General features: G+C 38.3%; 1 protein-coding gene across 1 annotated transcript; it reads right to left on the bottom strand.

Moving 5' to 3' along the window:
- Positions 1-12,034: 12,034 nt before the first annotated feature.
- Positions 12,035-23,081, bottom strand: LOC126830441 (fibrocystin-L). Its single transcript, XM_050560828.2, has 10 exons — positions 21,587-23,081; positions 20,750-20,902; positions 20,180-20,357; positions 19,415-19,568; positions 18,726-18,882; positions 17,868-17,947; positions 15,732-15,861; positions 12,944-14,823; positions 12,533-12,698; positions 12,035-12,273 (listed from the first exon to the last, which is right to left on the bottom strand). The coding sequence occupies exons 1-10, from the start codon at positions 23,079-23,081 to the stop codon at positions 12,035-12,037; spliced, it is 4,632 nt and encodes a 1,543-aa protein (XP_050416785.2).
- Positions 23,082-25,171: the final 2,090 nt, after the last annotated feature.

Here is a 25,171-nt window from a genome sequence, read left to right as displayed (position 1 = left end):
ACACGTCTAATATTATAGTATTATAATATATCTTTTTTTATTAAGTGACTCGCGCTCCTAGGTCTTTAGCAGGCGAAAATCTACTAGGCTTATACAGGCGACCCTATTCCTTGTCAGGTTTACGCCAGGGATTGCAACTACTGTTTGAAGTAATGACAGTCTTTATGATCCAAAGCGCATGCGTTAGACCACCCAAACACCTAACTGGGTGCAATAAGTGTTATCTAAAACAGGAAGTGCCGTTTTATGGTGGTGGTTATTTCATATCAATTTTGTCTCATTCGTGCCCCATCTAATCACAGTTTGATGTAAATTTCGTTCCGTTTAATTTGATAAATTAGAGTAATGAGCCGAAAGATAAAACGAAACGAAATGAAATGGAATGGGTTTTAACGTCTTACTGTTCTGCTCCACTTTTCACCCTGCGCCCATCACCTTTACCCCTTTACAAAATGCCCTCGTGTAAAGACTATCCTATAATAAGAAAACGTTTAATTACCGGTCCACAGCTGACACCATAGAAAGATTGTCCATCCATCATCATATAAGGAAGCAGATTCAGCGTTTGGTTACCATAGTTGAATGATGTGGTATTCTCAACAGATGAACATAGGGAATACACCGTGGAGTTAACATCAGCTAGACTACCCTCTACTGTCATAGATACTATCACACTACCTGTAAAAGACAATGACCATTTGAGACTAAGATATATCTATTATGTTATATGAAGTGAAATTGGGTTTAACGTCCTACTTTTCGGCTCGGACAGCAACATTTCCCATCAAAATCAAATTGTCAAGAGTCTTTTTATGTGAACCCCGGTTTGTCATCGCACCATCCGAAGGACTAGACGGTTATTTATTTCCATACCCTCCACCATACACCATTGAAACTCGATAAACCCGAGGAACATTCTCGACCACCACCTGGATCGAACTAAGGACATCCTGGTTAGTAGTGAGTCACCGCGGCTCCTCAAGTAGGAAATAAATGGAGCTGAAACATTATGATATAAGAAATTAATTTACCTGGTTTGACTGTGTAGCCTGTTATTCTCATAGCGAAGTTTTTGAACATATTACTATAATAATTCATGATCATAACACCAATATACTTGGCACCGGCATCAAATACAGCATCTACTTTAACGTCTATAACATTTGTTCTGGCTACCACGATGGAACTTTGAGCTGCAGACGTTATTCTGACTTCCTTTTCATAATGGAAATCGTATCCAGCTGGATCGGTGTAGATATGGAAATCCAGGAAGTAAGTTCCGATTGCCGTTAGGTTGAAGTCGTTGAAGAAGACTCGTCCGTTACTTGGGTCAAAGGTCAGATTTTTTGTTCCTTGCAGACTTCCATAGTAGAGAGTTGGATTCATTAAGGAGGCTTGGACAAACCAAGAATGGTTCTGAAAAAGTAAAGGAGCTTGGTAATAAGAAAACTTGTTCCAATGGAAAGGTATATTAGTAGAGGTGGTATGTATGGTGTTTTGTTCTCCATCTAATTTAGTAATGGTGACCGTATTAAATATGCTTATTTAATTTACAATGCATTTTATTTTTGTATTTATATTTGTATACGTTTTTGACTGTAATGAAATTCAAAGTTACATATGGTGGAATATCCGCACCTTATAATAATTTCGCTAAATATTTTGCAGACATACTCATGACATTATATATGAGAAAAGTGTACAACACCCAGTGTGTTCAAGTCACTAAACATTGGGATACGACCGAATACATCTAATTAAAACCCAACACGGATCATTTAGAAAAGCTTTGCTAGTAAAGACACATGTAGGCCTAGTACACGAATTAACAAATGTAAAATACTGGTATTTGGATTCATAAAGAGTATACTTACTCGCCATGCAATATCAGTGACGACACTTCCGGTGTCTGCATCTCTTAGATCTATAACCAATTCAAACAGCTCGTTCTCCAGCAAACTGGTCGATATGGACACCAAATTACCAGTCACAGATCTGGCGGGAATCGTCAAAGCGTCAGTTGATATACTGAAATTACCAGCAGCCGATGGTGATGAGACACGGAACTCGACCACGTAACCGGATCCCATGTGAGAAATGGCTAAATCTGTAAAATTTGCCCAACCATTGGAGAAGGTGACAGTTGTGGTTCCTATAAGCGTCGCTCGTGAGTCGGTTCCGTTGAACAAGGTGGCTGTTATTTGCCATGGTGACGAACTGGCACCTAGAACCGTCATATAATTTCCCTGAAAAATAATTGAATTTGGAGTTTAGATCTCTAAGTTTTTAACACAATGTATTGAAATAGATAGTGTCATTCTATTGGACAAGTTTCGCTATCCAGCACCAGTGTGAACTGCAAGTGAAGACAACTCTTGGGAAATTTAATATTACATGCTAGCAAACCTGCATGCACCTGATCCATGTCTGTTTACATTCACACTATTTCTGTTATAGTCTTAGTGATTTATATCTTTGCAATTCAAAAATGTGAAACCCAAATGGAGATCTACCAATGTGAACTGTCCTTTATTTTTAATGAATCAATTATAATTTTTGTTGAAATTCACCGGGTTTATATTAGAGCCCACAAGTTTGATTTAGGAGATGAAATGAGGTTTAGCGTCGTATTGTTCTGCACCGACTGGGCTAATGAAGACGTCTATGTAGTGTGCTATCAGGGAATTTTTTCCCTGACCGCGGCACCATGGGTACTCTTATTTCGTATTCCATCTATCAATGGTTCCCTTATGTACAAGCTAATGTTTACACGGTACCTCAGTTGTTCGTGCCATCCGAACAACTATACACTGTCCAATGCGCTACTGACAATGGGGAATCACGCGGGAAAATCCTGATGTACTTTGAACACGGAATTCAGGAGGTGAATATTATTTTAACTACTTACATTCGTATCTTTGACTCGTATTTTAGGAGCTGTAGAAAATACATTCTGTTCTTTACCAGCCACCACAGTTTCGTAAAACTCTAGCAAACTTGGTGACGTCAGTATAATGACTGGGCTATCATTGGTTACATTGCCCCAAGATGGATCAGTAGGAGGCGGGGTTGGTTCAATGGTGGATATTCCTAAAACTGTAGCATTGACGATGTCATTGAATGATCCAAGTTGGGCTTGATTGGTTATAGTTTCTGTGGCGGAGGTCAGGTCAGAATTACTCAAAGGTGACGGGTCATTTCCCCCAGGTTCGTCTCCGATTTCAACCACAACGGTTGTCGTCTGAACCGTTCGTTTTCGACGTTTCCGACTTGCTTCGCTAACTACATTTGCAATGCGGACTTTTCGTGGATCAACGCCCAGGAAGGACGCCAAATTTTGAATGAGGTTTTCACCGAAGAAGTCATCAATGGTCATAGCTGGCAGCTTGAAGCTAACGATGATGACAGCTGCAGTTCGAATCTCTACGGGGGCATCTCCTTTTACAATTAAGAAAATCATCTTTTCTTCTCTGTTGACATAGTTCGTCCCTGATGTCTCGTTCATATCTGGCATATACTGAACAGACGTCTGTGGTGGTATCAACGTAAATCGGCCATTTTTCATAACCCCATTCTTAGGCATGACGTACTGTCCATTAACGTACACATCAAGTCTGTTAGGGCTTGCAAACCAAACGCCTATTCGAACTGCTTCACTACTGTCTGAATTGAGCAGGAGGAATCGTAGATGTTGGGGTGTGGTACCCGTAAAATATATATCATGGTTTTTACCTGAAACGAATTCGAGTAAATTAAATGTTATGAGAGAGTGATATATATCACAGAAAAAAGATAGCTTCCCGTAATGTATGTTTTGTATATAAATTGAATGGTTAACTCATGCGCGTTGGGTTATAATCCTATAGATATCAGATTTGGTTTATTAATTTTAGATCGTTCGGGCTTTTTTATATATAAAATTTTACAGCTCGCGCTTATTTATTGGCACGACATGTGTAAATAAGAATTTTAAACTATTTCATTTGTTTGATCTATTCAATACAGGGTGGAGAGTGAAGGCATATCCAATAAAGACCTTTATAGGATATCTATTGGTGGAGGTGAATGATTAACGTATGCGCGTTGGTTTATAAGGTCTGCCCCTAAGTCAAGTAACTTGGTTTTGATCCCCCTCTTGTACGTGACAAGGAGTAGGGTCGCCTGCCCAAACTCGTGTGTTTTCTCTGGGTCCTCCGCCCCCCCCCACCCCTCCACCACTTCTAAATGCCCCTACGTTCAAGCGAATTATTCAAATATAATTGAACCATATGTTAGTCCCGATATGACCTACTTTGTTTTGAGTGGACGTTGAACCCTCTCTCTATTCAATACCAATTATAACTCACCTATAGCCACCAAAGACATAAATGTTGAAAGTCGTTTACGACATGTATACCCACTACACCAACCGTGATCCTGTGGCCCATTGATCAAGTCTAAATAACCTTCACTTAATACAGCGACTGGAGAAACACGTCTAGTTTCAGTATCGGCATCCATGCTTTCAATAATCAACATTTCATAGTCTATATCATGACATTCATACGCTCTCCAGTTGTCATGGTAAACACAGTCCGTATTACGTACAACACCTACAAATATGCAATATTTAAAATGAAACATTTATAATATAAACTGAATAACGAAGATGGAATGAGGTTTAAGACAAACATTTAGTAATTTTCATTGTAGTATTTACGTGCACTTTTCGAAGTGGGAAAATTTTCCCTTTCATTATCACCTGATAAGAGATTTTTTACTGCACTTAAAAAGTGTACTGCCGTTTTTTGACCCATCCTAACAACTAAGCATATTTTCCGTTAATGGCACACGAAAGGGGATCGTTCTGAGAATATCAGTTAATGCTGCGTTCGGGATGGTTAAAATTATAACGAAAGAAAATATTTGTACCTTTATTTGGAGCTAAAGTAGAGACATCTAATCGGTTTCCTTGTAGGTCAGTTAACATAACCTTTGGTATTCTGTAGTCACCCAAACCTCGTCTAGCATCACCATCCCATTGGAATTCAGATAAGGGAATCACAGAACCTTTGGTGCTGCCTAGTAAGGAACCATCCAAATCTTTTATTAGACTCTTCTTTAAAGCATCACAGTCCATATCGACACAATCCGATGGATTTACTTTACTGAAAACAAAAACACAATAATAATCACCATCATTATCACCATGAACAAATGATCTATATATAACCCGAGATAATTTAACAATATACACACAGGGTATGCTCTTTCTGGATCACCTAATATCACTTCTGAGCTGATTGGTTCAGATACTTAATGTAACTTACAAGTCCATGTTGCCCCACTGCCGTACACCCTTGACACTGATTGGAAAAAAACAGTTTCGGTCTATATCTCACCCAAGTCAAATGATCACAGGTAAAAACTCACCCAACATTTGGTACATGATAGAAGATTTTATTATCTAATCCGACAGACGCAAAGGCAATATTCTGTGCTTCTATTGGATGCTGGCCGTCATCATTTTTAGGATTAGTGGTGATAGCAAAATCATAATCATTAGAACAATATTGCCCAAATCTAGCGAACGTTATATCTGAAAATATCCATAATAAAATATTAAATTGTTTGTTAAATAGAACACATTTACGATAAGATAAAATGGAGCACATTACAATCAGTTTAAATCTATGGTAGATAAGTTTAAATAGAAACATATTTTCGAAAAGTCTAACTAGAAACACATTTATCATAAGCTTAAATAGAACTCATTTACAATACTTTAAATAGAACCCATTTTACGTCAGTTTAATTAAATAGAACACATTTACGAAAATCATAAAGAGAACACTCTTACTAAATCTACGGATTATATTTTCCACGCTCTATTTATGGCAAGTTCGATCCCTGCATTGGCCGAGAAAGTTCATCCAGATTTTCCGGCGTGGTTTCCCCTTGTCAGTGATGCAGGACGAAGGGCTTGACAAGGACAGCTGTCTAGTCGTTCGGATGGAACGAAAAACCGAGGTCCCGTGTACACATTAGCGTGCACGTAAAAGATCCCTTGGCAGTTGGAATTCGATATAAGAGTAGGCCGTAGCGCCGCTGCCCGGGCAAAATTTTCCTCATAGTACACTGTATGGCATATGGCCGTTTTCATTAGCCCAGTTTAGAAGCAAAACAGTAGGACGTTAAACCCCATTTCATTTCATTTCATTTATTTAGGGCAAACCAAGTTAACACTCGAGGATACGATATTAAAATGTTTAATTTGTCAACTACATATTTTACCCGTTATTTCTATCTTAACTGATGTCTGTTAAGTTGTAAAAACAGTCAGGTACTTACTATTGATCCTCATGAGACCGCTAATGGAATTGTAGGCCATAACACCGGTGTACGGTTTCTCGGGTGCTTTGTTGGTCCCCTCGGTGAAAGATGGGAATGCTAGTCCTACCACTCCTCTAGTACCGTTTCCCCAGGATCTTCCTTGAGAACTCAATTGTATATTGGCATCTGATCCATCAAGCTTATCTATGGTACAGTCGAATGATGGAGTATGACCGATGATAACCGAATTCTTCACTTCTACTGTTTTGTCGCTGAACTGATGACTTGTAGCAGACGGTCCAACCACCATGGGGAAAACACCAACTTGATTATCAGCTGCTACAATATTCGATATCTTGACACTGGGAAAATTGTTATAGTAGATACTAAAATCTCCATTCTTCCAAAGCAGGAAATTAGAAAATTGAACACACGTTGCGTCGGATGCTTTTTCTCCTGGGAAAAAGGCAACTCCCGAGAGCGCTGTGTGCGCTTCATTTCCCATCCAAGGCTCGACACCGGACCCAGAGCACGGTTCACCACGGACGTGGAAGCCAGCCCGTTCAGATCCAGCAGCAACATTTCCATTCATGATGAGTTCCGTAGCTTCTATCGCCTCTACACATCCTTGGTATCGAATATTCTGATCCTCGAATCTGTCCAGATAACTTCCTGACCACAAATTCAACAACATCAGGTTTCTGTACAACTTTGTTCTGGCAGAATTAGTTACAATACCTGAAAATAAACATAATTTAAGGAAATGTAATAAATGATGTCTAAATACTGATAAAATAGCAGATACGTGATCTTAAGTACACATAACACTGAAATATTGACATTCTTAGACATTCCAAGTGATTATGTGCGGCCTTCAATCTGATTAAAATACAGATCTATATTTCGTTTCGTTTTTTTATACTTTCGATGGCCTACACTACATGAAGATCTAACCGGTTGTAGCGATAGGTCGCGTCAGAGGTCACACGAGCAGCTTTTGACCCTATGCCGTCAGACATTTGATTAACCAATCATCATTGATGTTACAAATGGATTACCCACAGTTCCGTGCAAAACACGCCTAAAACTCGTCGTAACCGTTTCATTAGCTATTCCTTCACATCATTCAGAACACGTCAATGATAACAACTCTTCCAGATCGATCGTAGTGTAGTAAAGACAAGTAAAACGAAATTTTGAACTATAAAAACGAAACGAAATAGGATCTGTGTTTTAATCAGATTGTGCGGCCATAGTCAATTATCGATTTTCTCCTCAGAGCGAAACTCCATTTCCATAAACTTTTGGTATCTTAATTGCCTTAGATACAAAACGTTTGGATATTGATTGCCTTATTTACTCTGTACTCCGGCCATCTTGAAACTAGTATGGAACGTCTAAGAGGTATTGCAATCTATGATACACAATACCAGAATGTACCATTAGGTTTTTGCTTGCACACGACTTGTGAAATCTTGTTGGAACGTGGCAGTGTAATGATCAAAATGATTGTACCCATACCAAAACATTCTAGTATTATTTAAGTCAATTGCTAAATTCCCCTCAATGATTATCCATTGCACACTTACTAGAATCAACGGTACGATGTATTACATTATCTGCTATGACGATATCATCAACACCAAACACACCAATGGCTGGAGAGAAACCGTTGTGGAAGGCACTCTTCTTTACAAACGATGGTAGATCGGAATTAATAGGAACATCAACATAAGACAAAGAGAATCTGGGATCATAGGATTCAGTCCAACCTTCTTGTCCAGTGTGATAAAACTCAACATTCGATATTCTTGCAAATCCTGAAAAGTACACAGATACATTAATAGAATAAAATATTGATAGTTGTTTTAGAGACGGAGGAGCCCACCCTCGATCTGGGAAAATCAGATAACTACGGAATCTGAGATAGAGTTCAATTCAGTATGATATCTTAGAAGGAATTCAATTATTTACAGAAGTGTAGTTAGGTATGACATCTCGGAAGGAGGTCCGTTAGGTATGGTATCTTGGACAAAATGTCTTATTATTGGAAGTAAATTAGAATAGGCATGATTATCTTGGAATGAGGCCAGTTGGGTATGATATCTCGGAATCATGTCCGTTAGGTATGCTTTCTTGGAAGGAGGTCAGTTAGATATGATATCTTGGAAGGAGGTCAGTTAGGTTAAACATCTCAGACAGAAACCCAATAAATCTTGATTCCTTTAAGATGTTCAGATAGTAGATAGGTGAGAAATGTTGGACGGTGTCTAATGGGGTACGAAGCACCCAGTTAATGCCATAGGCATATACATCTGGAAATGAGGTCAATTAAGTATGATATCTTGGAGAGTTGGAAGGCGGTCAGTTAAGTATAATATCTTAAAAAGATGTCAGATAGATATGGTATCTTGGAATGAGGTCAGTTAGGTATGATATCTTGGAAGGAAGTCGGGTCGGTATGATATCTTGAAAAGAGGTCATTTACTATGGTATCTTGGAATGAGGTCAGTAAAGTATGATATCTTGAAAAGAGGCAGTTAGGTATGAATCGTAGAAGCTGTTCAGTTATGTATACATCCTAGAAGGCGTGCAGTTAGGTATGGATCGTGGCATACATAGGCATAGGAGCCGGGGCATTTGCCCCCCCCCCCCCAAAAAAAAATTTTATTTTCGGGAAATGAAAAATTCCACGACCTTTTTTTTCTATTAACGTTTAGAGAAAAAATATAACTAACTTATTTCTATGAGATCCACACTGCCCGAAAAGTATTTTCTCGTCTTTTTCTTGTCCACTGCATGCCCGAAATTATGCCCGAAGCTCTCTTATGATATGTATGCCCGAAAAAACGGTATTGATTTCGGGCAATTTTCTCTTATGCCCCCCTTTTTTTTCTATTAACGTTTAGAGAAAAAATATAATTAACTTATTTCTATGAGATCCACACTGCCCGAAAAGTTTTCTCGTCTTTTTCTTGTCCACTGCATGCCCGAAATTATGCCCGAAGCTCTCTTATGATATGTATGCCCGAAAAAACGGTATTGATTTCGGGCAATTTTCTCTTATGCCCCCCTGAATTACTTTGAGCTCCTACGCCTATGGTGGCATATGTTCAGTTGGGTAATAATCTTGATAACTGTTTAGTTGGGTATACATCTTGGAAACTCCTCAATGAATTAATAATCTAGGAAACTACTCAATGAAGCAAGAATCGTTGAATGTGTTCAATTACGTTCGGAATCATTGAAAGGATGTCGTTTATAGGACGGAATCCCAATAATCACGATATCTTGAAAGCAGTATTCAAATTGACGCGTACGAGTTCAAATTGCTTCATACAGCAGATGAAAGCTTGGTATAATTAAATTATAAAATCATATACTTTATTATATGTACTTACCAACATACGATTTTGTAGCATCAGCAGTTCGCCCAACCAGTATACGGGCACCAAAAGATTCACTCATCAGATTTGGATATTCATTGCCTTTTATTTTTATATTTCTAGTCAGATGACCAACCTCTGCTGCTAATGTGTAAGTTTGCCCCGTGGCAAGAGTTTCTGTATAATCTGAAATGTTATAAAAGTAAACTGCAAAACACCTAAATGCAACAACTGATAAACACCTAAATCCAATTCCCATAAACAATAACATGTTCTTACATTTGTTTCCTTACTGAACCAATAACTATTTTCCTATAAAATAAAGATCTTCCACCAACGATGTATGAAATTTGTCTCATAGCAAATCATCTAAATCCAATTCACCAAAACATTTGTTAAGTTTAAGTTTATTACATTTAATAGTGCTTCTTACCGCAACAGATGCAATCCCAGACTCTATACGATTAATAAAATATATCATTTATATCATAAATATACTACACTAATAAGTAATAAAAATCGACGCATTCAATGGAGCTGTACACTAATAAAATATGTCATTTCGTATATACATATATTATACTAATGATTAATTAAAATAAACATCTTCCACGAATAATCTACCAAGGTTGCCATTACAAAATCGCTGGATATATTACAATGGGCGATGATGCAATGACAGGGAATTACAACAATTTTTCTCTTCGGTAAAAGATCGGTTTTCTGAAGCCCTACAGTGTCTTTGGAATAAATTAGTACAAAATTATACTTTAACTGAAATAGAAATCAATGCTGATTTACTTACACACATGGTTAAAAGCCAGCGAAGAGTTCAAGGTCAAGGTCATCTTATCACTGGATATTGCAGAGATGGTGAAGGTTTCTGTATGCCAGACACTTAAAGATGTAGGAGCGATGGCAATTTCATGACCAACAGCCCAATTGACAGGTACTTTCAGAGTTATCTGGTTCCTACCAGCAACGGCCGGCTGTCCTAACTTCGTCCACTGTACACCATAGTCTTTACCATGTAGATCCAAGCCACCAAACACACCTATTCAATATACGTTTTAATACAATTTATTGACTTAAAGGTGCTCTAGTAGTCATTAATTGATCATTAGCTGCTCGATCGCTCACAGGCAGTTCTTAAAGGATATCCTGCTCGATAGCTGATTGGCATTACAAATCTCATAAGAAATGTTCTGCTCAATAACTGACAGGCCGTACCTAAGCCCACAAGAGACATTCTGCTAGATCGAAGACATGCCGTACCTAAATCCATGGGGCTGACAGAGCGCATCATAGCCCACAAAACTGTTCGATAGAAGATAGCTTACAGGCTATCCACATGTAAGTCCACAAGCTGTATTCTAGTGATCATCGCAACAGACCGCAGAAATCGGATGATTCATCGATAAACTGGCGAATATTCGCCGATGAAACCATGTACGTTACCAAATATACAGTTTACAATTCAGCATATAGAGAGTACTAACGTGGTCTTGAATTCCCTGAACTATAATCAAACTCACCTATGAATTTTGATCCCAGTTCCGCACCATCGTTTACTGGGTATTTGGGTGTGCTGTGTTCGCCGTGTAGAATGATTTCAGCGTTACCGTCAAACGGATCATGTTCCCACCCAATCACAAGACGGCCTTTGATCAGGATAAAGTCAACATTAAGAGTGAAGCTTTTGGAGGGATCATCTTCGAACTCCAATCCACCGTCTAGTATCAGATTACCCAGCCTTGGCGGTGACACGTCCAAAATGATCCAAAAATCTAAAATGAAAAAGAAACACGTTGATCATAAGTTAAAGAAAATGGTTTATAGATTATTCGATCGGATAAGAATGTACCAGAATGTTGAAAGTGATTTGTGTATAGTTTATGACCAAGGATTGTTCATCCCGTGCAATCTACAATATTTTGAAAGCTGAGACTCTAAAAATAATAACGATAATAGCGCAAAATGCCAGTGGTTTGATTTCATTCTTTCATGGATTGCACGTATTTAAAATATGCTTTCTTTTGTAATAAAAATGGAAAAGTGACATCATTTCTCTACAAACAGGGGCGGACCCAAGAGCCAGCGAGACCCCCAAACCACCAACACCACTAAATACACGTCCTTTATTGGCCATCACAGTTCCAAATAAGTAATTCAATTATAAAATATCCAAATATTTTATTAAAATCCGTCATCTAAGAAAGGAAATATCATTTTATAATTAAGTTTCCAGTCGCTTCGCTCGTCGTCTAGAAATAGGCATTTTTGCATGCGATGCGACCTTGGCGTATATTTTCTCACCCACAAAATTGATGATAAACTCAAATCATACCTCGTCCAATTGTTAAATCATCACCGTCAACTGGTTTGGTTATATTCATCTCAAGCCACGTGTTATCATCTGACCATAGCATTGACGTATTGGGACGAGTTAGTACAGTCGTGGGATCTGGTGGTGGTATACAGTCTGTGTAGTAACATCGGAACGCTTTAAAATCATAAGCTCTGTCCGTATCATATACAATGGCTCCTCTTCTCTTTCTCGACTGACTGGCAGAAACTAAAATAAATGAAGTGAAATTTAGTAGGTGAAGTTGTAATACTAAAGGGTTGATTCCTTTGGTCTGGATACATGCAGAGAGAGAGAGAGAGAGAGAGAGAGAGAGAGAGAGACCCAATGGTATACCTTATGATCTAAACCAGTTGCGTTAAACCATTTGGTCACCACCCCACCGACCCTCGTTTGGAAGGTTCAGCATCGATCAGATTTAAGGTTTGACTAACAGCGAGGATTATGAGTTAACTATCGTTATACCCACCGATGTAGCTTAGCGTTCCAGTGGTGTAGTTATACCGCCAATCACCATTTTCCATAGTAGAAGGATCTAGATCGGTTGTTTGCTCTGTACGTGGTGTAGATCCATCAATCATCACTCGATCTGGTTTCTTCTCTGTCTGTAGAGTAAGTATCATGGCTTGTCCTGACTTTAAAAAAAAACCACAATTATTTTATGACAGGAAGCATTCAAAGGGAATTAAACCTCGCCGCTTTAAAGTCCCATTGCGTCATTTAGTGCAATAATAAGTCTCTTGCAAACTACAATATTGTTAAAGATGAATATCAAATAGGAATATGTGTCCGCCATGGGGTGTCAAAATGTTTACCCTCCCACCCCACCCCCACCCTAAAAAAACCAACAGAAACCAAATAAGTTAGGTATTATATTTACCTCAAAGTTGTGAAAAACTCCATTATAGCTGATATTTGTTACTTGTTCGCCGTTTTCAAAACTCATCTTATAACTTTCACCATCAACCATTATTACCACCCAACCAGGTTTGTGAGTTATTCTCTTAAATCGATACGGTCCACTTACATTTCCAAACTGGTTTTCAATTACAACATCTTTAGATTCCAATGAAGAGGGTTTGATGTTATTAAAGGCAAATCTGTGGAATTTAACGTCTGCTTGACATGTGCTTCCCGGTACAGTGCCAACACTAAAGGGGACGGCAGAACTACATTTAGCAGGTGGAAGTATACCCATAGAGGGTACTACTGAATGCCCAGCGCTTCCTGTCAACGAACCATCAATATCAATGATAACACCCTCATGTTGCCAGTCCAAGTGCAATCTTCTGTCAGCGTTGTTGAATCCTAAACCTGTAGTTTTAGTGATGAATCCTCCACAATTTACCGAACATGTTCCTGTGATCCTCGTAAACCGGAATGCGGCACATGAACTACGATCAAAGTTGACGAACTTTGTGCCCTTAACCATAAAACCGTTTTGGTAAGGTAAAATAACACCACCATGGGTGCAGCCGTTAGATACCTCCGTGTCTAAGTTCGAGCTGTAACCAACAATTAAACCACCTCTTACCATCGGTCCGTCTTCAGCATACTGAGGAATTCCCCCTGAAAGTAACTTGCCCTCATAACCAGCCTTTTCATTGTTTACCAATATAAAATCTTTAAACTGAATAGCACCGCTGTTGACGGCTTCAGCACCCTTTTCACAATTCCATGCTGTCAAAGATTCATACACTGCAACCTCTGAAGCAGCACTTTGTGAACAGGATCCGCCAACTTTGGGGAAGTAGTCTTCAAAGATCCACAAGCCAAACCAACCAAACGAATGGGCAGTATTGTTTTTGAATTGACCTAAGGGTACATGTTTGGGACAAATTGTGTTAGTTTTGGACGGCCCCTCGGGATGTAGGTGCATGCGATACCAGAATCCAAAATGGCTGCCTCCAGCGGCTGCGTTATGTCGTATAGTGTTATTTGGATTCGTTACCCAGAAAATTGCCGGAGTAATATCATCGTTGAGAAGTGAGGAACTGCCTCGAACAAATACACCCAAGTTGTATTGGATTATGTTACCAGTTTCAATACCATCCTCCAGGAAGAAAGCTCCGCCCATAACATTGTAAATTACGTTATGTTCTACGAGAAGATTGTGGGTAAAATGAATATTGATAGCTCTATTGAAGGTTTCGTGAATAGCACAGCCTCTAACATACGAAGCAGACATATCCCCATTCAAATGTAAATGTATCGGATATCTCCCGAGTCGGAAAGCCTGTCCAGCATAGTTAACTTCAATATAACTGATTCGACCAATTGCCAGATTCTCATCCTTTCTTGGAGCGTGCAGCATGATTTGGGCACCGAACTGGTCACTGCCCATTTCCTGTCCAAAGCGACCCTGGAAGCAAGTTTGGGTGGCAAATTCTCCTGTATCAAATCCGTCAGGACATGCTTCAATTTTGTCATTCCATTGCATGTTTCGTGAACCCCGGACAACCACATTATGCGTCAACAACCCCACTTCAGCTCGGAATTCCACGGTCTGTCCATCAAACGTCTCCGAGATCCCAATATGAGTATAGGTCAGGGCCTTAGTGAGTGTTAGAGACAGCTTATCGCTCGATATACTGGCTATGGTGCGCACCTCATTTTCTCTTTGAGAGTGACGATGGCTTGTTGTGGCAATAACTATTTGATCTCCGACATTCCATTCTACTGGATGTTCAAGAGTGATGGCTGTAGCTCCTGCCGATGCTGTTGATGCCAGGCGAGACCAGGTCACGTGGGTTGGTTTTCCTGAAACACAAACAGAACGTTTAGCAATAAACACTATTTTAGACTGTTTCTTCGGTATTTTAAGATGTGTGACCCCGAAAACAAAATCGTCTCCATTTGTTATATTCGTCAAATTTCGTTTGTTTTAATGGGACAAGGTGGTCAAGTTCTCCAACACGTGCGCTTTAGGTCATAAGGTCTGAAATCGACGAAGTGTCGTGGTATCGACATAACACTATTATAGTGATAACAGAGATCATTTTAGTAAATATATGATTTATTTACATCGGAACAGAATATAAAACAACTACATAAATACAACAGGAACTAAAATTACACCAGGAACATAAACGATAACATTAACATGGTACATTAAGACAACCATTCCGTCCTTCTGCCTCGGCAGCGGCTGAACTCGGGTGTGTCCATACGCTGATCTCAACATCTCTTGTTTCGTCTCCGCTCGTACGTCTGTCAGCAAACTCCGACAATAGGGAAAATAGATAAGACTCATGATCATATGTAATTGTCTATTTATCACGTCACGGTATGCTTACTGACCAGTGCGTATTCCTTTGAAGTACTGCGGAGCTTGTACACAGAACATATAGTTTGTAAATGACATATGGGATTAATTACATGTTTAATTAGATCATAGCCAGTTCGTGCCTGAACAGAAGTATATACAGTGTTAAAAAGTCGATATTATCAAAACCAGCTGGGGTCAATAAGTTCACAGAATCTAAATAATAGTTTGTATTTTATAAAATAGAAAATTATCGGCCCCTTGTTTGTGCGTCTAAACTAGCGTTATCTGCACCCCATCCCCACCCTCCCCTCTCCTGCGTGCAAGCAAATGGTTGAAATAGAAATGTATTATATTTAAGAGTGTGCCCCACCCCCTCTCGTAATAGAGCGTGGACACTTACCATGTAAATCTAACGTTCCATCTCTTACAGCCAAACATTTAGCTCCATATATAGGCAATTCTGGTGATCTTAAATTACCAAACATGGTTATAATACCTTTGTGTTGGAATGGTTCGGCTTCAGTACCAACCTGACAAACGGGAAAATAGAAAAAAAAATATATCAAATATATTACATATTAAAACCAATAGAGCCATATGATTACATAATCAAACAAAAAAAGATTACATATTATAACTGACCGAGCAACGTGATTACATATTTCAACCGAAAGAACATATTATAACCGATAGAACTGTGGTTATATATTATAACCGATAGAACTGTGGTTACATATTATAACCGATAGAGCAACGGGATTACATATTATAACCGATAGAACTGTAGTTACATATTATAACCGATAGAACTGTAGTTACATATTATAACCAATAGAACTGTAGTTACATATTATAACCGATAGAACTGTGGTTACATATTATAACCGATAGAACTGTGGTTACATATTATAACCGATAGAACTGTGGTTACATATTATAACCGATAGAACTGTGGTTACATATTATAACCGATAGAGCAACGGGATTACATATTATAACCGATAGAAAAGTAGTTACATATTATAACCGATAGAACTGTAGTTACATATTATATCCGATAGAACTGTGGTTACATATTATAACCGATAGAACTGTGGTTACATATTATAACCGATAGAACTGTGGTTACATATTATAACCGATAGAACTGTAGTTACATATTATAACCGATAGAACTGTAGTTACATATTATAACCGATAAAACTGTGGTTACATATTATAACCGATAGAACAACGGGATTACATATTGTTATCGACAGAACGTGACTACACAATACAACCTATAGAAGAATGTGATTACATAATACAACCGAAAGAACAACGTAATTACATAATATGTAATCACGTTGCTCTGTCGATTTATATGTACCTCAGTCATATTTATAAACTACAGATGTAACGACGCTTCAAAACCATGCCAAGTATTACGCAAAAGGATTTCCTTATGTCCCACAGCAAGCAAAGAAAAATAACTAATTCGCTGAGAATTTTAAAAAAAAAAGAAAAATTTATGAATACGGTACTCTCACAAAACGTCCAAATAAAGGTGTTTCAAAATGTTTTATTGCTATTTTGATCATTTAGGTTGATAGATAGTATATTTATAGACTCATTTTTGAGAAAATCTCAATTTCGACCAAAATCAATATTTTCACATGTTATGTTTGTTGCTCAATATTAGAATTTGCGCATTCCGACTCATTTAGCCAACGCGCGTCACATATAATGACGGAATATACGTCACAGTTACGTAATAGGTTAATTATCTATATGGTATTTAAATGTTGTTATGTGGGTTGTTATGATATAAAGAACAAGTTATAATAATTAGTCGTTTGGCAGTGAAATATATTATAATAATATACTGATATTTGATATATATACAGATAGTGTATACTTCCTGTTATACACAGTTTAATATATTTTACAACCGACAGAACAATGTGATGACATATTATAACCGATAGAATAGTGTCATTATATATTATAACCGATAGGATAGTGTCAATATTTAATATTGCCGATAGAACAAAGTAATAACACATTAAAAACCGATAGAAAAGTGTAATTACATATTATAACCAATAGAACAATGTGATTTTACATTGTAACCGATAGAACAACGTGATTACATGTTATAACCGACAGAACAACGTGATTATATATAACCAGTTATAACAACAAAATGCTGAAAAGAGAGAGAGAGAGAAATGGGGTTTAACGTCCACTCGACACAAACTAGGTCATTTCGGGACTAACATATGGTTTAATTTTATTTCAATAATTTGCTTGCACGTAGGGGTCTTTAGCAGTGGGAGGAAACCGGGGGACCCGGAGAAAACCCACAAGGTTGGACAGGCGACTCTACTCCTTATCACGTACAACCGGGGATTCGAAACCACGCCAGTTGACTCAATGACAGGCTTTATAATACAGCGCGCACGTGCTAACCATTCGACGATCCCCCCGCCCCCCAAATGATGAAACCTGTTTTAAGCGACCATGGTTTGGTAAAACGTGAGTATAGGTATATTACCTGTAACACCCCGCCATCTAATATTAGAATGTTTTCTGCTTTCAATTCCACGTCCTTCTCATCAAAAATCAGTTTTCCGCCTAAAAATGGAATTACATGTACACAAAAATGATCAAATTTGCTCACCAATCGCAATTTTCCACCTTCAGTATCCCGGATGGGGCAGAACAGTGTGACGTCAAACACTATTTCATTCGATTTCAATCTTCATTTCGCTTTATGTTTTGTATATTGATTTATCTATAGATTAGTTCTTAAGGTAGTATGTGGTTTTATTTAATATTATTGGGTTCGTAATGAGAGAGAGAGAGAGAGAGAGAGAGAGAGAGAGAGAGAGAGGGGGGGTTAACGTCCACTCGACAGAAACTATGTCATTTCGGGACTAACATATGGTTCAATTTTATTTCGATAATTTGCTTGCGCGAAGGTGTCTTTAGCAGTGGGAGGAAACCGGAAGGTGCGGAGAAAACCCACGAGGTTGGACAAGTGACCCTACTCCAGTTGACTTCATGACAGAGCTTATGTTGCAGCGCACACGAGCTAACTATTCAGCAATCCAACCCCTCGAATCATAATACAGAAGTATGTGGTAGTATTGGGCAGTAATTTGTAATATTGGGTAGTATTCGGAGGCATTATGTAAATCGGTCTGCCGTAGCTAGGCCTACACTCAACTGAGAGTGGCAAACGTGTCTTATCATAAAGATATTGAGTAGTTTGCATGTAACGAGTATCATGATAGTGGCAGTTTATGCTTATATCTATTTTCAATTAGGACAGTGTTGTCGTTTATGGACTGAGATAACAAAAAGCATTTTGCTTAAAAATCACCGCATTTTAATATCATCTAAATCTTACCCTGAATGACCAGCATTTTTAATATGGCGGTGTCGGTATCCAATAGTAACGTCTGATTTCGTGGTATTATTACTAAATCACCTTCGGTTGGAGGATCCTGATTACCCCAAGTATAACGCGAAGACCAGACGTCAATATAATAAAATTTAGCGCTTGTCTGAAAATACATATTACAAAAATATATTAAATAAAAGTAGGAAAGATCACATACGACACAGATTAGTTAGTAAGAAATGGCAGGATTTTTAGCGTGTGGCGAACATCTGGTTTATTTTGAATGTTAGAAACAACACGAATCTCAGCATGTAGCGTATGGGTAACATGTAGAATGTTTTGAATGTTAGAAACAACACGAATCTTAGCATGTAGCGTATGGGAACATCTTGAATGTTTTAAATATTAGAAACAACACAAATCTTAGCATGTAGCGTATGGGGAACATCTAGAATGTCGTGAATGCTAGAAACAACATGTATCTTATGCAGTGTACTGGAAACATCTAGAATGTTTTGAATGTTAGAAACAACAGGTAGCGTAGTTTGGAGCTAAGAAGCAACTCGAATCTCAACATATAAGCTATGGGAACATCTAGAATGTTTTCATTTTTAGAAACCGTAGGAATCTTTACTAAAAACCGGATGTTTAGCTTGAGATGAACATCTAGTTGGTTTTGAATATTAGAAACCTACCTGTTTACCGATACCACTTCCTTGTATTTCAACGGTTACTTTAGTATCTGATGGTTTACTTGGTCCAGTTACACAAACTATCTGTGTAGCTGATACTGTTGTTACATTACATACAGCACTATCTATAGTTACTGATACATCTCCTACAGTTGTACTGAAATATATAAACATTACATTATATATCAAACTTTACATTATGTCCACATAGAAACATAGATGTATTGATAATACACGTATATCAAACATTACATTATGTCATAGAAAAATAGCTGTACTGAAAATACATACAGCACTATCTATAGTTACTGATACATCTCTTACAGTTGTACTGAAATATATAAACATTACATTATATATCAAACATTACATTATGTCCACATAGAAACATAGATGTATTGATAATACACGTATATCAAACATTACATTATGTCATAGAAAAATAGCTGTACTGAAAATACACGTACAGTGCATATCAATATAATTTATAATTATATATATCAAAAATAATCGGTTGAGGAACCCTGAAAATAGACATTGTCAAGCATGACATATAGGTGTACTGAATATACACGTACATCAAACGTTACATTTTGTCTATACCTAAATGTAATTGTACTGAAATGATTATTTCTATGCTGAAAATACACATAAATTCATACTAAAAATATAATATTTGTACTTCAAACACATGTATTTAAAACATTATATATAGTCGTATTGCCAATATAAGTGATCTATTGTAATTAATATCGTGGCTATTCTTACCCAAATCCAGTGCCTGTTATCGTAAGTGTGGTTCCACCAGCAGTGCCACCTCGTGCAGGAGATACTCCCGTAATTTCAGGCGTTAGACTGGCGTCGTAGGTATAACCATTACTTAAAGTCTGGGTGATCGTGTTAACTGTTGCTACTACATCACACTGAGTGGTTGCGGTTACGGTACCTGAGACATACATGGTGATAATAGATAAATCATAAATCAAACTGAGTTGTTGTTTTCTTTTCTAAATCTATAAACGATGCTACAACTGATAAATACAAAAAGTATGAGCATGACGCCATCGCCGTCATCTTGGAATTTTTTCGAAGACTGTGGTCCCCAAAATGAAAAAGTACAAGAACAAAAAGATGAATAGCCCTTTTGGACTATAGTTCCTGATCTAGTATGTGAAATGTGTGGTACTCCCAGTTTAAATTCTGACATATAATGGTTAAACTGTTATGTCTCCAGGCCTACCCACCTAGGTTCCCTATATAAAACAGTTCGAGTTAGCAGACTACATTCAGCTTGCCAAATTTGAATTCCTATGTGTATGTACAATCTATAACCCTTACCTGTAGCAGGAGGAGTTAAGCAAACATATGATGTAGACGTTTGTTGAGCGGTGGATTGTAGAGAACATGGTTGTCCACACACAGTTACTGTCATAGACCCCCGTACAAAACCACTTCCACTTAATGTAACACTCTGTCCTCCAGATGAGCTCCCTGTATAATATAAAATATAAAACAAATATTAGGTAGCATTTTACTTTAGACCAGTTGAGACTAAAACATATTTTGTCCTTAGCAGTATATTTCAGACCATTTGTCACTAAAATCTATTTTCTCCTTAGCAGCACTTTACTTTCGACCATTTGAGATGAAAACATATTTTGTAATCTTAGACTTATTCACGAAAACTTAAACTAAGATACAATCAAAATTTTAAGAAATACTGCAATTCGATTGGCTGACCAGTAAAATGAATTTGCATATATCCAATTTGCATATTGGTCAGCCAATCGAATTGCAGTATTTCTTAAAATTTCGATTGTATCTTAGTTTAAGTTTTCGTGAATAAGGGCCTAGATCTTTAGATCAATTGAGATCAAAGCATATTTTTGTCCTTGGCATTTTACTTTAGACCATTTGAGACTAAAACATATTTTTGATATGATAAAAATAACAACCACAAGTTCTATGCTTAGCATAGGGTCCTACTTATCACCGATAAGAAGCGGAAAGAGCGTTTTTGGTGATCATCCATAATTGTTTCAATGATATAGATTATGGCCAGAAAAGACCGGTATTAGATTAGGTTTAAAATAAGTATAATAGTAATATTAATATCCTAACGTTTCTGGACAGCATAGGAGCTTTTGTCTGCAAAGAAAACAATTATCATCATACCTGTTGATGGTGAAATTGTTGAAAAAGTCATCTCATATGTAAATTGGGTGTTGGAGTCACTGAAGCCGAATCCCGCAACATTAACCACAACTGGGTAAGCGCCAGATGACACATCACCAAGAGTACACGCTATACTGGTAGTAGAAGCAGCTGTCACGACACAAGGGACATTGTTGATGGTAACAGAGTTGTCTTCCATGGTTGAGCTGAATCCAGTACCGGTGATGGTGAGTGTGTTAGTCGCGGTTCCTTGCGTTGGATTAATGCTTGTCACGGCTGGTGAAGCACCTGATGCATATGTGAAAGTCTGGCTGGTATAGGACACGGTTTCAGATGTAACGATTACGTTAGTGCTTCCTACCGCATGCGCTGGCGTACTACATACAACCAAACTAAATGTAACATTCATCACTGGACAATCGGAGCCGTCAATACTAACGGTTGTATTTATGGGAGAAAATCCGTTGCCATTGATCTTCAGTAGTAATCCACCATTAATGCTTCCTTGAACTGGATCCAAGCTGCTGATGGTTGCAGGACTGTCTATTGTTACTGATGTTACTGCCCTGCCCTTTCCAGCAATGTACACCTCTAACGGATGGGTTCCTGTTTTAACTCCACCTACAGCACAATCAATCTGTGTAGCAGTTACAGTGGATACCACACATTCTTCTCCGCCTATTACGACCCGAGCATCCGCTGTTGTAGTGCCGAATAAAGTACCTGTGACAGTAAGAGATGTTGTTGAGCCAGACACCGTAGTTGGGGAGACTGCTGAAACCGTGGGCGAAGCAGCTGCATCGTAAGTGTATGAACATGATGCACATTCAGCAGTAAATTGTTGTCCACCTACTGAAATGATCACAGATACTTCAACTTTACCAGCCGACAATGGAGGTGTAGAGCAAATGATCTGTGTGTAGGTTAAAGATTGAATCTGACATGGGTAGATGTCAATGTTGACAGAGACATCCGATGTTGTTCCTTGGAATCCGGAACCGGTCAAGGTTAAGATGGTGCCCCCGGCTGTTGATCCACTTGCTGGAGAGATACTTGAAACACCTGGTAAAAGAGCGAACGTAGAATTTGCCAAGTCCACGAGAGCAAATCCCCGATTTCCTACTCTTAATGTGAGTTTCTGCTTTGTTCCAATAACAGGAGATGTCGATGGGTCTATTTTAAAGGAAAATGAAGAATCCGAGGCTGATTCAACTACTCCACGTCCATCACCGATCATAACCTCATTCTCACAGTTGTTTGACCCGAATCCAGAACCAGTTGCCGTTATGAGATCATTAGATGTACCGCTGATTAAATCCATGCTCGTTACCTTCGGTGAAAGGCATGACCAGAACATAAAGTTGAACTTTGAACTATCAGAAATCGATGGTTCAGCGTCTGAACAGCCACTGATGGCCGCTGTTGTTCCTGGACAGGATCCGGAAGAGGAAGGGTTTGCACCACCTAAAATAAACACAAGACAAATAAAACGCATCTATGATGTCAAGACTTTGTATTTAGAACCAACAAGGTGATGTTTTGTGAATGAACAGATTGATCACAACGGAATCGAATGTGTCTTGGAACTGTTACGATGTGTCTTTGGACATTGATTTTATAATGGATCTTGGGACAGTTTTGCATAGTTCATACATATTTAAAACATTCTATACAAATACTGTAAGTAATCACAGACAACAGTCCATAAAATAAAAGATGCAATCGAGATAATAACAAATGGACTGCCTAAATGGTAAATATTAAATAATTTATACCAGAACCAAAGACGGGTGCATACATATTTAAACAATCGGGCAGGTGTTTCTACTGAAGGCTATTAACCAGCTTCGTGTAAGCTAATATAGATATACACAGGTATAAATAGACTTGATATACACTTATCTCTAATTTAACAACGTAACCCGTAGGTGTCATGAAACATTGCTATTAAACAGGCATTATGCAAAAGCTAAATATGCTTATTACAGGTCTTTCTTTAGGCCTCAAATGTTATCTAAATTATTAATTAGACATTAATTAACTTATCCAGACCATAATCAATTCGGGAAATTCGCAAATGGAATTGGGTTAAGCTTCCTACTGTTCTGCTCCGACGACTGGGCTAATGGAGACGGGCAAACGCCATACAGTGTGCTTTAAAGGAAATGTTGCCCGGACAGCGACACTACATCCTACTCTTATATCAAATTCCAACTGCCATGGGATCTTTTACGTGCACGCCAATGAGTACACGGAACCTCGGTTTTTGGTCCATCCAAATGAATTTTATGCTGTCTTTTGCGAGAACCTCCTCCTGGAAACCACGCCGGATAAATCTCCATGAACTTTCTCGGTCAACGCCGTGATCGAACACGGAATCTCCAGATTAAATCCCATTGGAAATCCGCATATTTAACAAAGTTTGTACCTGTTTGATAAATTGCTTCATGACCTGCGATCTTTAATACGAGTTGTTGAGCGTGAGATGGTTGATCTGTGACTGTAATGGTTCCCCTATATGATATTATATCATATTCATCTACAAAACCACTCCAATAATAATATGTACCAGGTTTAGTAAACCGATATTCAAATACTCCTGAAATATCAGCATTAAATATGTGAAGTAAATGACAAAATTAAATCACTTGCCCTGAAATGAAATGTGGGTTTAACGTTCTTCTTTTCTGCACCAACCCGGATAACGCAGTCGGGCTTACGCCATACACTGTTTTATGGAGGAATTTCGCCTGGACAGTGCCGAACTCTTATTTCGAATTCCTACTGCCAAGTGTTCTTTTATGTGTACACGGGATATCAGTGTTTCACCCCATCAGAATGACTAGACAATGTGCATTGACAGAGTGTAAACCATGAGAAACTTTTTCGGCCAACACCGAGATGGAACCTCTGATCTACTCGCGGGGACACCGTGGACATTAATATTAAACTGGGTAAATCTGACTGAATATAAACTACAATTACGAGAGATCTAAATTGGATGGTTGATGCTGGCAACATTTCAGAGATGGTCGTTATCTTTGAAAGGCGTGTGTCCAGGGAGGGTCCGGGCATAGCTTATTCACCTACATTCATCGCAAGGGAGAAGCGTTGCCGCCGTTTTGGTCCCACTCTAACCATAACGTGCCTAAACGAACAGAAATAATCAAATTTTCGGGTAATCCCCAAGACCTGAACTCAACCCCGACGTTGTCTACACCCCAAGACTCTCCCATGCTCAAATTCCTGGACATCCCCTGCTTACACTAAATGTTTTAGTGTTCTCGTATTATTTTTATGGATCCAAGTCAAGTCATACGATATATATGTACTTCTATTTTGATCTGATATGATTATTCATTTCTACTCCAAGATAATCTACATCACATACCGTTTGCGGTCTTTGGTCCCGATGTAAACCCGGCATCTGCTGGACTTGTGCTACTGGCATTCACTGTTTGTACAACACTGAGCTTCAGATTCTTTATCCATTGTGGTGTCATCCATTGAAATTTTACTTTAGCACCGACATGCACAGACTCATGGCTTGGATTCCAGGCGTAACCATATCCAAAATCTATAAAA

The sequence above is a fragment of the Patella vulgata genome, chromosome 8 (genome assembly GCF_932274485.2).
Source record: "Patella vulgata chromosome 8, xgPatVulg1.2, whole genome shotgun sequence".
In the NCBI taxonomy this organism is placed as follows: domain Eukaryota; kingdom Metazoa; phylum Mollusca; class Gastropoda; family Patellidae; genus Patella; species Patella vulgata.
This window is presented reverse-complemented; position numbering and strand designations above follow the sequence as displayed.